The 17,349-nt window shown below is 45.1% G+C and overlaps 1 protein-coding gene across 1 annotated transcript in view; it reads right to left on the reverse strand.

Moving 5' to 3' along the window:
* Nucleotides 1-1,575: 1,575 nt before the first annotated feature.
* Nucleotides 1,576-17,349, reverse strand: part of LOC103190121 (choline/ethanolaminephosphotransferase 1) — a 37,017-nt gene continuing 21,243 nt past the window's right edge. Inside the window, exons 3-8 of the mRNA XM_042342263.1 lie at nt 16,864-17,005; nt 14,582-14,666; nt 10,980-11,111; nt 10,375-10,533; nt 8,794-8,919; nt 1,576-5,542 (exon numbers count right to left, since the gene is read on the reverse strand). Of these exons, the coding sequence (XP_042198197.1) occupies nt 5,405-5,542; nt 8,794-8,919; nt 10,375-10,533; nt 10,980-11,111; nt 14,582-14,666; nt 16,864-17,005 (782 nt within the window). The 3' untranslated portion in view covers nt 1,576-5,404. The remainder of the gene's footprint in view (nt 5,543-8,793; nt 8,920-10,374; nt 10,534-10,979; nt 11,112-14,581; nt 14,667-16,863; nt 17,006-17,349) is intronic.

Raw genomic sequence — 17,349 nt, forward strand, 5'->3', positions numbered from 1 at the left:
TTCTGCCACTGAAACTCAACAACAAAATTACATTTGTAAAGTGCCTTTCACATCGGGAGGACGTCCTAAGGCGCTGAACAGTCAGGGATCAGGACCCGAGGGGGGGGCAGGGTTGGGAATGAGGGAGGGTAGAGGGGGTAGGAGGGTGCCTGAAGATGGATGGATAAAGACAAGTTCCTTACGAATAACTCCAGGTACTTAACCAATTGTAAAGCACTTAGATCTAGAATAGTCACTGCATATCGATCCTCTACCAGAATAGATGGTCCATTTGATTTCAGCCCTTCAGAATACATTTTGTATTTTACAGCACCAAGTCGTTCCTGGTCTGAATCACCCTTCCAGACTTTTAATTGTCCTCTCTAAATAAGTGCTTTCTGTTACCGGATTTGAAATTACGCTATTCAGCCCAGAGTTCCCCACTGTACCCTCTCCAATGTAATATTTGTTTCACTAGGAACATCAACTGCAGCAGTGTTTTATACAAGTTGAAGTTATACGAATGACCTGTATGCTCTTAGTGGAATGGCACTGCATATAAAACCTAAAACTCAATTTCTGCAGAATTTTAAAGCACAAAAGAATTAGAATGCTAGTATCTTGTGGGTAATATGAATAACTACAAGTTAATTTGATACATAAGTAACAGAGGACATAGAGCAGAACTATGGCTACTCCAAGTCAGTGGGCAGTGAAAAGCTCTAGGACTTTCCAGTGTGGGTGTGAAATATTTCCTTTTACATTTCCTTGAACATTGGCTCTTGTCAGTAATGAACATCATGATTCCTCATAGAAATCTGCACTGGTACAAATCCTACCATTGACAAAGTCAGGGGCACAATTAATTGCACAATCATGTGCATATTTATTTTAAAAAATAATTGGACTTCCCCCATCGATGCCTCCTCCTTATCTAATTCCAGAAATGATTACAAGCAGAATGGTAAGAGCCAAGGCTTGAGGATGCCAGTTTGCGGGTTTGCTGGAGTTTAACTATCTGAACCCACATAGCTTGCCATTGTGAATACCACCTGGTAAAATTCCTGCTGCTCGGCCACTCTGCCCTTTAGGGCTTTGATTGCAAAGTTAAGAGGAGCCAATCCCTGCCCCTCAGTAACTGGTCTGCCCCTCCAAATCTTCTGACAAGCCAGGCTATTTGATCAACAAATAGGAGTGCCTGGGAGTACTGCTGATGTGGATCATGAACCAGCCTGAGACTGCCAGACAATCTAACTCAATTCTCATATTTCATTGCTTGGCACATCAGCTCTGCCCACCAGCACCCCGACCCCCCCCCCCACACATAATATTCACTTCATTTGTAATTAACCTTGTACTGGAACATAAAATTGTTTCTCACATTGGAATAAGTACAGTACAACAAGCTTCCCAAGTCCCGTGTATTCTGGTAACCAGTAGCAACTTTATTCAAAATAAGAGCTTCAGAATAAAAAGTTCATCAAAATTTATAAAAATAAATCTGTCCAGATAGGGCTCAAGGTTAAGTGGGTAAAAATAAGCAATAAACAGAATTAGACTACATCCTAGATGCATTTTATAGTGAATAGAGCAATCTTTATTTACACCAGCGTTTAGTTTTTTTATTTAAAATTAAATGCAACAGAAAATTACAAGTATGCATAAAGATTCAAAGAGTTTTGGTTACATGAAAAGGCAAAAATAGGTGAAAGTCATTTGCATGTTTGTACATAAAGAAATGTATATTTGTGCAAAAAAAAACAAATGAAATCTTCATCGCTTTCATCTAAACATTACATCCCGTTGCCAAAGTGAAAGGCGCTGACACAGGAATCCAGTCAGTTAAATCCAGTTACACAACAGGATGGATGTTCACTGGTGACGAAAATGTCAAAACTTTGTGCAGTCAGGAAGAGCACATGAAAACGTGGCAGAAAACAGCACTTTGGTTCATTCTCATTGTCTCTGGCTTTTTGGAAATCTGGTGACAGACAGGGCTGCAGCTGTGGCCTCTGATCCGAGTGCAGCTTCGGATTGACAAGTAATCACAGCACACCATAGAAAAAAAACTTCTTGCTTAAGAGTAATAATTTACTGAAAGAGACCAATTGCTGCAAATTTAACAAAACTGCAGAAGTACAAGTCCAACCAAGTTCTGTAAATATAAGGGAAGTGAGGTTATAAAACACACTAAGCTATTTATTCGTAAACACATTTGTGGCTTTTTTACATTTTCCATCGAGCCCCAAGTCACTGTAAATAGTGAAGGAATTTGAGCCAATTCAGGCAGTGCACAAGTTTCAGATTTGCATAGTTTTGTTATTTTCAATGAGATGTGGACTGGTTTTGCTGAGGTTTAGGGGGAGGTAATAAACTGGTGCATGGTTACTCAGTCTGCATTGCAATAGAATAGACAAGAACTGGAGTGTCTGAAAATTTATAGGCCAAATATGAGACCTTTCAATGACTACACCAACAACGTTTATACGGTTTGTTTAACTACAGCCCTGCACTGTTCAAAATACTGAAAGTAGTATGTGTACAAGAAAGGAGTGTCACATTAGAAAAAGAATATAATAATAAATACACATTGATCAAAATAAATACTAGCCACTGGTTTGTGAATCCAAGGGTAGGGCTTCGCGAGCAGAGTAGATCAAACTCCAAATGAAAACACAGAAATACAAATTCACATTCCCACCCTCAATCGCTGCCTGATTGTGTCACGTTATCACATTGCTGAACAAATCAAAGATCCCTCGTGCAAAAGCAATTTAAAGCAATAATATGAAAGGGTTTCCTTAGATATGCATGGTGACTTTCTGTGTATTGCCATTTTGCCTTGTCCAGTTATCCAGGATCTCCATAGCAGAAGACAAAAACATACATAAGGTCACTATATGGTAAAGCTCCTGATGAACGAGAGCAACTTACAGAGAGGGGCAGGCTAACTTTATACGCTGCTTCTCTATCCTAGCCTACAGGTTATCAGCACACAGGACAAATTAGACTGGTGGTAGTGGCGCCAAATCACACCCATTTTATAACAGGTTGATAAGGGACCAATAGCCAACCTAAGAATTAGCACCAGACTACCATTACACAAACGGTGAGAATCTTTCCATTTGTTATTGAAACAAACAATACAGGACATTTATTCTTCTCTAAACATTTGGAACTTTTGAAAACAGATTTCTAATTTATAGCAGGTTTTTTTAACCAATAAATGAGGGGAATGTTTTCTGTCATTTCCAAAAGACGCACATTACTTAACATAAGTGATGATTTAGTCAAAAGGGTGAGTTTCATGACAGCAGTGCTCCAGAGTATAAGCGTACAAGCCACGAGTATTGTTACCAATCAACAATGAGTCAAAGAACTTTTTACTCAGACTTAAGCAAATCCAGTTCCCCCAATTTTGCTTCTATGCCGATAATGGCTGTAGGCCGTGGTTCTATGGGTGTTTTGCAGAGAAATACAGTTGAAACTTTCAACTGAAAGCCTCATCAGCACATTTCAAACCATTTTTCACTGTATACCATTAGATTATCATTTTCTCAGTTACAAATACCCCTCTCAGTGATGGCAACTAGAAAGGTTCATCGTGCAGTAATTTACAATGGCTACTTCAAACTTGCAGTAGCAACACTGGTCAGCCGGAGAGGCGAGGAAGAGATTTATGTAACAAGTAGATAATGTCGGCACTGCGGAACCATTAGCCCTGGCAATCCAAAAACTTGTCCGAATAGTTGGATTATGATTATTTTAATCCATTTCCATTGATTCTCATTCATAAATCAGACAACAGATGCACAGCAACAGGAACTGCACTGCCCACATTATAGATGGGACTCATGTGACCCACATACAAAAAAGCTCTGTATTTTTTTTGTACTTTGTAGTTCAGTTCAAATGAGATAGTCACACGGCTCTTCATTCTCCACATACAACTGCCACACAGGATCAGGTGCTTGACACTTCCATTTGAAGAATGACAACAGCCTATGAGGTAGGGGGTAGAACACACCACGATTGGCCAACACTGCATGTCCTGAGTGGCATTTATTCACACACCAAGTCCCTTCTGTTCCTCATCGGCTGAATTACATTTTTGACTAATAGACAGTAACGTTTGATAATTCAGTATTGGAGAGTAGGATCATCGTCCATTATAGAGTAAATCTTTACATTTACACCTAACTATGAACCATTCAACTTCCAGGGACTGTAACTATTTGAGGTTGTAATGCACGTTAAAGACATATAGAGGGAGGGTTTCAAGCCTAATACACAGAAAATGTTCTAGGTTCAAAGGATTTGCAAAGTGGGCAATTGTTAATGTATTATTGCTCAATGCAGATTTACAATTGAAATGTTTTATTCTTTTAATAGCACCTATGTAGCAGCGTGATCAGAAAGGTATTGTGACTCGCATTGGGATATTTCTAGGCTCAGAGGCAACAACAAAGTGGAGGTACCTGTCCTTGAGCAGCAGTACCCACCTGGCAGTGAGTTGGCTTCAACTCCAGGGGCTGACCTTTGGAGACATTGCAGATTCTGCACACTGATATTATTGAAACTGACATTAAGCATCTAAGCACTTTGCTCCATCACAAAAAGGGGATGAAGCACATCAAAAGGCCTTGCGCTTAGACACAAGAGACCAATACAAACCTTTCCATTTCCCTTCAATCGTACACTTCTGTGTAGAACACAGTTCCACTGGTGTAACGGGCGGTCAGAAAATACACTAACAAACTGGATCAGGGACACAATCCACAACAGGTGCCACTGCTCCAGTTATACTTTTCTTTCAAATCCTAAAAAGACTTAGAAATTTAAAAGTCAAAAATATCTTGTTTATGCTATTGAGAATCGTGGTGAGCTACATCTCACCAGCATTGTGTGGCTTCAGTCAGCATCAGCTGCGTAGCCACTATCCAGCCTTCTAGCTCTCCCAAGGTCCAGTTTCCAAACCCTTTGATACTGGCATACAAAAGCACAGACATTTTGAAACCTCTAATGTGTGTGTCCTGTAGGACTAGACAAAAATTCCAAACCTAAGATAGACCGAACATACCTTTTCATAACTACATCGGGTACTGGAGTTAATCCACAATAGGTATTGAGCAGATGATTATTCTTCCCACAATGCCTCCATCGGGGAACCCACTTCCTTTGAGCTGTGTTGAGGTGCCTTTGAGGCAACGTTACAGGTATGCATGCACACAGGGGGTAGATTGAGCTCCTCCCATCATTATATGCTAGTTTAGGCGTGTTAGTCTTCATTCAGAAACTCAGGCTTTAAATAAAAAATTGCACAGAACAATGATTCAACTATAAATTAAGATTTTGTTCAGTTTTCTCTTTATGTACATTCCCTCGGCTGTGTTCTATTGTCTCCTCCTTTCATGAACACGTGTGGTCACTGGTGATGGTTGTGGTCTGGCTGACTCCCCAGCGATGTTGGAGGAGTGATTTTGAAGACATTAATGTGAAGGTGGGAGGCAATCTGGTTGCAAACACCAACAGAGTAACGGATTAAATCAAACAGTGACCAGACCTGTGGAGCAAACGTATCAAGAGTTAGGATTTCCTACAGTGTATGTTCCTCACTCACTGGAGGAACATACTGACCCATCATCTACTACCAGAAGTCTCACTGGTTCCATAAAGAAGCCATAGATCTGCTTCTTAACATTTCACATTACTTTCACAACAGTCTCACTCCAAGACGTCTTTGCAGCCCAATCCCTCCCCTCAGCCATTTCTATTTGGAGTTGGTTTTACAAGAACGTTACTTGGCTCCTTACTCTTCCTTTGACAGGACAGGAGCCAGGAGGAGTGGGAGGAGCCAGGAGGAGTGGGAGGAGCCAGGGGAGGGGGGAGCCAGGGGAGGGGCCAGGGGGAGGAGCCATGGGGAGGGGGGAGCCAGGGGAGGGGGAGGGGCCAGGGGGAGGGGGGAAGGTGACCAAAGTCGCGGTCGAAGAGAAAGGTCTTCAGCCGAGACCTGAAAATAGGAAAAGAGGGGGTGACGCAAAGGGGGTGAGGAGTGGGGGGAGGGGTGAGGTTGCGGGGAGTGGGGGGAGTGAGGTTCCGGGGAGGGGGTGGGGTGAGGTTGCGGTTGCGGGGAGGGGTGAGGTTGCGGGGAGCGGGTGGAGTTAGGGTCCGGGGAGGGGGTGGGGTGAGGTTGCAGGGAGTGGGGGGAGTGAGGTTCCGGGGAGTGTGGGGAGTGAGGGGGGGAGTGAGTTCCAGAGCCTCGAGGCGCACAGCCGCCGAGGGTGGAGCGGAGGACTCAGGGGACGAGGAGGACCCGGAGGAGCGAAGGCAACGCGTACTGTTTTGAGGAGAGAGGTCAGAGAGGTCGGGGGGGGCAGAGGAGTGCAGGGACTTGAACACGAGGTGAGGATCTTGAAATCGATCCTCTCTGGGACAGGAGCCAGGACTGGGGGGGATCGGGGAGTGGGGTTTGGGGGTGGGGGAGGACGGGTGGGGCCAGGACTGGGGGGATCGGGGAGCGGAGTTTGGTGCAGGTGAGAATGCGGGCGGCAGAGTTCTGAATGAGTTGGATTTTATGGATGGCAGTGGATGGGAGACCGGCGAGGAGGGCGTTGGGAGTAGTTCAGCCGAGAGGTGACAAAGGCATGGACCAGGGTTTCAGTGGCTTTTGGGGAGAGGTATTGCCGGAGCCGGGCGATGCGACGGAGGTGGAAAAAAGTGCTGGTAAGGGACTGGATGTGGGGGAGGAAGGATAATTGGGGGTCGAACCTGACGCCTAGGTTGCGTACGGGTTCGGAGAGATTTAGGAGGAGGTCAGGTAGGTGGAGGAGGTGACTTCAGCAACACAGTCATCTCCTAATAAGGGTTTGGGGGTGGGGGAGGACGGGTGGGGCCAGGACTGGGGGGATCGGGGAGTGGGGTTTGGGGGTGGGGGAGGACGGGTGGGGCCAGGACTGGGGGATTGGGGAGTGAGGTTTGGGGGTGGGGGAGGACGGGTGGGGCCAGGACTGGGGGGATCGGGGAGTGGGGTTTGGGGGTGGGGGAGGACGGGTAGGGCCAGGACTGGGGGGATCGGGGAGCGGGGTTTGGGGGTGGGGGAGGACGGGGGGGCCAGGACTGGGGGGATCGGGGAGCGGGGTTTGGGGGTGGGGGAGGACGGGTGGGGCCGGGACTGGGGGGATCGGGGAGTGGGGTTTGGGGGTGGGGGAGGACGGGTGGGGCCAGGACTGGGGGGATCGGGGAACGGAGTTTGGTGCGGGTGAAAATGCGGGCGGGGAGGGGAGGGGAGGGGAGGTCGGCAAAGAAGGCATTAGAATAGTTCAGCCGAGAGGTGACAAAGGCCTGGACTAGGATTTCAGCGGCTTTTGGGGAGAGGTATTGGCGGAGACGGGCGATGTGACGGAGGTGGAAAAAGGCGGTGCTTGTGAGGGACCGGATGTGGGGGAGGAAGGATAATTGGGGGTCGAACCTGACGCCTACGTTGCGTACGGGTTCGGAGAGTTTTAGGGGGAGGTCGGGTAGGTGGAGGAGGTGAGAGCCGTGAGATTTTAGACGTTGACGAGAGCCAAAGAGTATGGCTTCCATCTTGTCGACGTTCAGCTGAAGAAAACCTAACTCCACCCCAACCTAATTCCACCACCATCACAAAGGAAGTCAGAGAAACCGATATTCCAGATCTATTAGGATGATAGTTGACAGGGACAATACAGATAACCTAATTTAAAATACTGCAGGGCACCAACAGGAAAAGCACATTTCCTTCAGTTACAGAACTGAGCAAGTGAGCATGAAATATAATAAATATAACTGCATTTTGATAATAGTGTCTTATCACGTCTTCAAGATGTCTTAAAGCATTTCACAGAATATACAGTAAAGTGAATTGACTGTATATTTGGTGGGCGAAACACGGCAGCCAATTCTGCACAGCAGTGTCCCACAAACAGTGGGATATAGTCTTACAGTTAGCAGGGGAGTTTTATAGAATAAATTTCTTCATTCAGAAGGTTGTCAGAATCAGAAATTCATTACCACAAGTAGCTATTTTGGCTGGATCAATAAAATCATTCAAAAAGAAACTGGGTAACCACTTGAGCAGTAAAAACATTAAAACGTTTGGGGGAAAGAACTGACAAGTGGGATTAATAAAACAAAGGCAGGTACAAGTAATTCAGACACAATGCACCAAATGGCTCCTGTGCTGTGCATTCTTCCCACAGTATTTCATAAGTACTTTCAAAGGATTCTGCTGTGCGTCGAAGGATTTTACTGTTAAGTGTACTGACTGTATTTAGTAGGCAAATAGGTCAGCCAATTTGCACACAAAATGTCCCACAAACAGCCATGAATTAAACAACCAATTTTATCTTGGGGATTATTGGCCTGGAAATCAGAAGAAGCTCCCTTCTCTTTTCAAATAATCCGATAGGATTTTTAACAAGCAGACAGGATCTCTGTCTGACTCAGAGGTGATCTGCAGATATTTACCCACTATAAGTTTTGTTTCGGAATATTATGACTGTTACGAAATGGTTTGCTTAATATCAACTAGCCTCATCTTGTTAGAAGATTAACATCTGTGAAGTTCAAACACCCTTCAAACCTGTCTTAAGCCTTTGAGACGTTACCTACTTGAAAGGCGTTATATAAAAATGCAAGTTATTGTTGTTGTCTTGCTACTTTGTTTGTTTCGCCCACAAATATACAGTCAAGTCACTTTGCAGTACATTCTGTGAAGCGCTTTGAGACTTCTAGAAGAAAAGCGCTATATCAAATGCAAGAATTATTATTAATATTATTATTTACTGCACTTACCAAAGCAATCCAGAGCACCAAATACTCATTTATAAAACTGTTGAAGTATTGGTCTAGGAATAGGAGGCCTGGGCCGATAAATGCTGTGTCCTGCAAATGCATCTCACTTTTCGTCATGTGGGCGACCTGAAATCAGAAAACAGAACTTTTACCATAACTTGCCACTGCCAATCACAGTCCCAATAGAACTTACAAACTTGACGGATTGCCAAGGTTTCACAATATTCCATTACACTCCACAAATTGTGTTTTTTTTAAGCCTCCTGGTTATGAAAACCTCAACAAACCTCTACTGCCCACAGCAACACAGGTGCTTCAAAACACTGCTGACACCTGCATACAGCAGCTGCAGAAGAGGGCCCATTAATCATCGCTCCCTCCCTTCCCCCCCCCCTCACCCTGACCATTTCCCCCCTTGCTCGGGTCCTGACCCAACTGTCCAGCGCCTTGGGACGTCCTCCCGATGTGAAAAGCGCTTTATAAATGGAATCTTGTTGTTGTTGTTAATAATCCTTGCCTTTGAGATAGCATCTGATCACGTGTTCCAAATATCTCAAAGTGCTTTGATGATTTACTGTGAAGTGCAGTGACTGTATTTGAAGGCTAACATGGCAGCCAATTTGCACACAGCAATGTCCCACAAACATTTTATTTAGGGGATTGTTGGCCAATACACTGGGAGAAACTTCCTTCTTTGTTCAAATAGTTACCAAGGGATCGTTAAAGTCCACCTGAATAGACAAATGGGATCTAGATTTAACGTCTCATCCATCGGACGGAACCTCTGACAAAGCAGTGGTCCCCAACACTGTGTTGGAGTGTCTTATGAGCTCAAAGTCCTGAGTGGGGCTTGAAGGCACAACCTTCTGATTCAGGGCACCAGGCACAAGCCTTCATACTGGAGATTTTGAAGCTTTTACAATGTTACTATTCCACTGGCAGTTTATGGGCAATTTTGAAGCTTGGAATCCACAAATAAGGGAGTTTCCTCACAGACAAACAAAGCCTTTCTATTATTAGCGATAATCAGGCCTCCCCCAAACTGCACTGGAGTTTCAGCCTCGAGTACGAGTTCAAAAGTTTAAAATCCTGATGTGAGGCTTGATATCACAACCTTCTAACTCAAAGGCAAGAGTGCTACCAACTGACCCAGGCTGACACATTGCTCACCTATGACCAATGGTAATAGGAGAAAGAGAAGCAGACAGCATTGAGTGGCAAAAAATAGTCACCTCCAGTGGAGCGAGGGAAGGAGGGAGAAATGGCACATGATATTTTTCAAAAAGAACAGGATGTCCACTCTCCTTTTGTCCACCCTGGTCCTGATGTGAGGCTTGATATCACAATCGCAATCGCCCTGTGACATTTGTTGGTATTAACCTCTGATCTAGTTTGTTGGAAACTGCCATGTATTTAGTGCATCAACCACAGCTCCCTGGGCTTCAGTGTAAATCATTCCCTGGAAGCAATGTAGGTTGTTCACCAGCAAAATCAAGCTAATTGCTCACCAAATATCTTAGGGCAACATTCTACTCCAACAACAGCCTCTCGATTTGCAGAGATAAGAGTGAAAGTACATACCACTAATTTGTTGGTTATCTTTGCAGAAACAAGGCCAAACGCAAGAATGTAGAGGCAGGGATTGTTCTCAAATAGTTGGCTGGTAGATTTCTTGTAGATCATTATTGCCAGAGTGATTACAGTGCCTATGTGGAAGAAAGGGGAAAGCACGCTCGTTCCCTGTAAAAAGAATCACAGCATGAGCAACATTGTCCGAAGCTGATTCACAACCACAGCCGTCCAACATATCACAGCTACAGATTGACCTTAAACACACAGCCAGAATGAGTGGATGACAGCTTGATTTTAAATGTCACCTGATCTATTTCTAGTTATTTCGTACAAGGGTCTCTCAGCTATTACCAAGCCTTTGTGTACTGTACTGTCAATTGTAATGAAATAAGTCAAATTAAAGTGCATGGCATTAAATCTACATTTACTTTAAACCACCAAAACATTTGTACAGAGATACAAAATCCCTCTCTCTCGCTTTACTGACAACTTCTACATGGGCCGTGCAAATTACATCACTGAAAGCAGAGTTTGAGTAAACTACTATGTATTGGCACAGCAGTGGGTGGTTTGAAGCCATGCATTCAGGTGGAAACAGGAGATTCGCAACTTACTGCTATGGTGGAACCATTTTTGCCAATACCACCAGTGAAGATGACTCGGAAATAGTTGGTACAGGAGAAAATAGCTCCTGCTAATACAAAGAGTGCTGGCACAATCTTCACCTGGATGTCCAAGACTGGAATCTTCATGAGGAAGAAAAACAGCAAAGCACAAAATATGATTCTAGTACCAGCTCCAACGTGGCATTCACCATGTACACACTCAGTGATACGCACAATTCTAAGCAACATATTTAACCTACAACCTAGTTACAGTGTCAGACAGTGCAAACATTTGGTGATTTCAGCTGTTGAAAAACTGTCCAACACCCAATATCCTTATTGCAAACTGAGTGGCAGAGCCAAGCAGGGAATACAAACCCTGTGTGTCCTGGGGCTCTGGTGGAATGTGTGTATGTGTGTGTGCAAGTAGGTCTAGATGTGGGTGCATATGCTGCACTTCTGCACTTCCAAATCAGATTCCTCTGTACTGTGGTGATATTCCCAGTTCCCCAAACATGCTGGCACACCGGGCATCTTGCAAACCCTAACTAACATAACAATAATCCTTACATTTGTTACAGCGCCTTATCACGTCCTTAAGACGTCTCAAAACCATTCAAAGAATATACTGTAAAGTGAATGGACTACATTTTGTGGGTGGAACATGGCAGCCAATTGTGTGCAGCCATATCCCACCAACAGTCGTAGATTGAGTGACCAATTTCTTTTAAAAAAGGGATTATTGTCTCCGGAAAAGCGATCCGCCACTTAACAGCCTGTTTATTGCATGGAGTAAGAAAACTTGCGCAACGATAACAACATACACAAAACTGCTGTTGCTAACCAGAGGCAGCTGGAAGATGTGCTTCAGTATTGAGTGCCATCATCAGGAAAATAAATTTCAAAAAGTTTTGCACACGTGATATGGCGCATCATTGGCCACTTATTCAATTATGTCAAATATTATTATAAGAGTAAATAATAATAATCTTTACATTTGATATAGCACCATCATGCCTTGGTTGCCGCATTTCAGAGTGCTTCACAGGATATACTGTAAAAGTGTAGTGACTGGGTTTTTTGTGGGCGATCTGCAAGCATCTCCAAATACTGGAGATCTGACTCAATATTGCAGTTGGAAATTAGTGATGTTGCACACTTGCCCGGACTTTTGATTTTGTGACTTAAGTATCAGAATGACTTTATGAAATGTCTACAGCAAACTTATGGTAGGATTTTTTTTGCAATGTCCACTTGCCAAATAATGGCAAAAGAATCACAAAGAAAAGCACTGTGGCCTGAATGCTCTGTGCCGCAGACAGGCTCTGAAGGCTGAATAAACCACAGCCCACACAAACTGCAGCAGGAAAGTGCAAGCACAGAATTTATCACAAATCATTATAAGTCTGGTTCTATGGGCCGAAGTCAATGCACAACATCCCAAATCATCTGGAAATTACCCCAAATTAATGGCTGGCTCCCCAAAGGTGGACATTGCAGCTCCTAATAAGGTTAATAGTATTTACTTGCCCCAGGCAATCTAATCATTGATGTCCACACATACCTGGAAAGGACAGCAGTAAACAAGAGCACATCAGTAATGGTTCTGAATACAGGAGGGTTTTGAAGCTTTTACAATATAATAATAATAATCCTTGCATTTGATATAATGCCTTATCAGGTTGTTGAGACATCTCAAAGCGCTTCACAGAGTATATTGAAAAGTGAATTGACTATTTTGTGGGGTTAATGTTGCTATTCCATTGGTAATTTACAGGCCAATTTTGAGGCTTGGAATCCACAAATCAGGGAGTTGCCTCTCAGGCAAACAAACTTTCCTCTCTCCCTCTTCCTTCCTCCTTCATCAGAGACCTGCCGTTTGCCAATGTTTGCCATGTCTTTTCTCAGAGTAAGAAAGCAGATACTGTATTAAAGAATTTAATTAATTACCATAGATTCCCAAAATGCAGTTCCTCCACTTGCAGCCAATAAAAACAGGATTATTATGAAGAATTGCACTTCAGTCACATCAATTCTGACAGGGTGAGAGAAGCAGAATGGTTGTTAGAGCAACTTTGGGAAGTCAATTCATTGTAAGCCAAGCAAATGTAATTCAGTCATGCAGTGAACCCTCTGTCCCACTCCTCCACCAGCTCCCTACAACCCTGCAACTTACCTTTTGGTCAGCCACGGTGAGGAGTTACCATGATGAATACACGCCCGTGGATAGATACCAGGGTAGGGAGGGAGGGAGGGAGGGAGGGGAACTAATAGTCGCACTGACAGAGTTTGACCAGTTGTGTGCTCTGACACTGGGTTCTTTGGCCTGTCTGACTAATGTAAAACATTTGCTATCGATTTCTGGAACACATTAAATGAAAAATGTTCTTGTGTTGAGGCACCCCCAAATAATTGATAGACGTGGTCAACCCAGAATTCAGTAGATCTCCCCACAGTAACACTGCCACAGCACTTGTACACTACACAGGGCCCAGTGCCATTAGGACACAGTTGCAATGAATTAATAAGTAAAATAATACCTATTCAACATTTGCTACTATGCAAATCATTCTAAGAATCCCATTCCCATGCTCAGAAGGCCAACATCAGACTTTTCCCAAAGATCGATTAGATTTTTCACCTAAAGCTGCTGGAGTGAGCTGAGCTGTTGATGTTGAGGAGCATCTCCCAGTAACTTATACCCTACGTCAGTGCATCAGGAAAGTTCAGCAGTGCTAAATTTAGGAGCTTGGAGCTGTTGAACTTAACACCCTGTTCCAGCCAAGATAACTCACGAAAGAAGCAATTCAGCTCCTAGCAGGTCATGCATAGACACCACTGCTGCCTCCGCTCAGATGGCTCCGGCCTCCTGTTTGTCTCTTGTCCCCTCCCCCTCCGCTCCACCATCGGTGACGGTGCTTTGGAACTCTCTCCCTCAATCCCTTTGACTTCCCTCCTCCTTCCTCTCTTTTAGATTACAACTGAAGACCCTTCTCTTCGACCGTGCTTATGGTCACATCCCAGCTCCCTCACAGCTTGGCATCAGGCACTGTTAAGCGCCGCAATACAGTGCCCTATGTGAAGGGCGCTATATAAATACAAGTTGTTGTTCTCCCCTGGGCTAGTTCAGGTCCCACCCCTAGTCAGAACATTTGGAATTTTGGATCTATGGCTAAATTGGGGCTATCCAATTTATCCAATTAATGATCTGCCTGAAAGGGCAGTGAAGTCCGATTCGATAACAGCTTTTAAGAGAGAACTGGACAGGTATCGGGGAAGGCGGGTTTGCAGGGTTATGAGGAGAAAGCTGGTGATTGGGGTTAGTGAAAGTGACGCTCTGTCAAAGAGCCGCACAGACTCGATGGGCCGAATGGCCTCCTTCTGTGCCGTAACATTCTATGAATCTATGAATCCCTGAAAAGTTTTAAACAACACTGTACACTAATCTCTACAGTTAGGGGGGTGGGGGGGGGGGGGGAGAGTACGCAGGCTGGAGAAGTGCGAGTGTATCTCTCCTGGAATCACTGTCTGGGTACGGTGCATGGCCAGAGCAGCTGTCAAAGACCACAGAAAGCATGCAGTGACATGGGGAGCAGGGAGATGCTGTTTACCATCATATTCCACAATGAAGGGCCCCCAATCACTGTCACAATCTGTGCCATTACAATACAAATCTGAGCTTCTGTCATAGCGAATCTGATTCAGGAAAGAAAAGTGAGACACGGTAAATAAAGCACCAGCGCCCCACCTCCACCATCACCCTGGGCAGACTAGCCCTCACCACAACCACACAGGGACCCCTACACCATCACCCTCTTACACACGAGTAACTGGCCTCCAACTGATTCACAAAAGGCTTTCTATAAAGCAAATACTGTAGGTTCCCTGCTGTGGCTTCTCTTTGGATGTCATTCCTAGTAACAACTTCTATGAATCCAAAGAAGGTGCCTAACAGGAGGTCAGTGTCCAAACAGAGGGTTGCAAGTTGGCTTCAGTTACCCCCAGGATATCCTTTTTGTGACTATCGCAACTTTTGACGCCACTGAAGCCTTGCTTTACAGAGTGTCTGTACAGAGATCAGCTTTGCTCACTTCCTGCTGCTGTAACCACAGACTGCACCGATGTAGCAACTAAATACTAAATACAAGAGAAAAAGCTGTGGCAAAATGATCTTAAGAATCTGAAAAAATGTCAGCTGTTCGATATGCAGCACTGAGTGAGAGAGAGTGAATGAGTACGAGAGAGTGAGTGAGTGTGAGTGAATGAGAGTAAGAGAGTGAGTGAGTGAGTGATTTGTCACCTCTCAGCTGGACTATTCAAATGCCCTCCTCGCCGGCCTCCCCTCCGCTACCATTCATAAAATCCAGATCATACAAAACTTTGCCGCCCGCATTCTTACCCGCACCAAACTCCGCTCCCCGATTACCCCAGTCCTTGCCAGACTGCACTGGCTGCCTGTCCCAAGAGGATCAACTTCAAGATCCTCACCCTTGTCTTCAATTCCCTCTACTCCTCTGCACCCCCCGACCTCTCTGACCTCCTCTCTCCTCACAACAAAGTCAGTTGCCTTCGCTCCACCAGGTCTGGCCTCCTCCTCGTCCCCCGAATCCTCCGCTCCACCCTCGGCGGCCGTGCCTTCAGCCACTATACCCCGAGGCTCTGGAACTCCCTTCCTCACTCCCTTCGCGTTGCCCCCTCTCTTGCTATTTTCAGGTCTCAGCTGAATACCTTTCTTTTTTGACCGCGCCTTGGATCACTTTCTTCCCTCTCCCCCTGGCTCAGCCCCGGCATTCGTTACTGTGAAGCTCTGAGATATGGAGGTGTGGAGGGCGCTATATACATCGAAGTTGTTGTTGTTGATTGTGAGAGAGTGAGTGAGTGTGAGAGTGAATGCGTGTGTAAGAGTGAGATGTGAAAGTGAGTGAGAGAGAGAGTAAATGAGAGATAAGAGTGAGTGAGAGTGAGCGAGATGGTGAGAGCGAGAGCGGGAGTGAGAGAGGGAGTGAGAGTGAGTGAGAGAGAGTGTGCGTGTGAGAGAATGAGATGGTGAGAGTGAGAAAGCGAGTGAGAGAGTTAGAGAAAGAGTGAGAGAGAGTGAAAGAGAGAGTGTGAGAGAGTGAGAAAGAGAGAGTGAGTGAAAGAGAAAGAGAGAATGAGAGTGATGTTCTGTTTACAAGGCAGCAGAACACCATGAAATGTCAGGGCCAGCCTCCACTAAACTTCACCCTGTCTCATTCAGGGCAGCTGCCGGCAGGTGCCAGCAACAACAATAACAACATTACATTTGGAGAGCGCCTCTCACGTCGGGAGGAGGTCCCAAAGCGCAGGATACCACACAAGAACTCACTCCTCCAGGCTGGAGGAGGACACACATTCACACACAATAACTCACACCCACCCTCCTGCTAGAACATTAACAGTCAAACCAAATTTCCCTTTTCAAATGTATAAGAGCTTTCCTATTTCTCACTGTGCAACGACATGAATGCAGTGTGTGTCAAATGCATCTGACAGCTTGTTTCAGCTCCTCTGCAATCTCATAATCCTCTGTATGTGTCTGAGTGTATCTAAGTGTGAGAGGAGAGGGGAGAGGGGAGCGGCAATCAGACCAGATCTCAATTCCAATCCTGCCCTCGATCCACATCCAAACTCATTATCTAGTGGAAATTACAGGACAACCATAAGAAATGGGAAGCTGACAGATGTTTTACCAGATATCATGAGTCCAGTCCTACAGCCCCCTACAGCTGATCATTCAACACAGAGCGGAGTAAACCTAGGACCTGCTGATTCTGCTCAATCCCACACACCACAAGCCCTAACCCGTTCACTATCAGAGCTACCTTACTGTGTGCAAGTAGGACCCTTGGCCCCCACGGGAGTGGACACTTACATGCCGAAACGCAGGGTCCCAGAGACGTAGGTCTGCCAATGCGCGCAGTAAAACATGAAGACTCCAGCAAAGCAACAGAAGAACATCCAGTCTGGGTTGGTGCCAAGCTGAACAGCAATGCAGATTCCCAGCACCACGAAAACTGCGGAAAGAGACAGCACAGGTGATTACAGGGTTTAAATAACTCACTGTACTGGGCAGGGCACAGGGAGGACACTAGGCTCTGGGTGAGTTACTGCACAGAGGGAACCCAAGAAAACATCACAAAAGCTGGAAAGGAAACAGTCTGTTTGGGAACACAAGTTTTAGTTGATAGTCAAATTGGAATTGTGTAACCATGACTAATTTGCAACAGATGTATGTATACCAGAGAATCATGTGTGTTAAGCTGCCTAGCATGGTGTGGTGGACATTAGGGTTAGGACTAGAGTTTCTACACACAAGTTTCCACATAGAAAGAGGGAGGAAAAACAGAGGCATTGAACC

This window comes from Callorhinchus milii, unplaced genomic scaffold (assembly GCF_018977255.1).
Source record: "Callorhinchus milii isolate IMCB2004 unplaced genomic scaffold, IMCB_Cmil_1.0 Scaffold19, whole genome shotgun sequence".
Lineage (NCBI taxonomy): Eukaryota > Metazoa > Chordata > Chondrichthyes > Chimaeriformes > Callorhinchidae > Callorhinchus > Callorhinchus milii.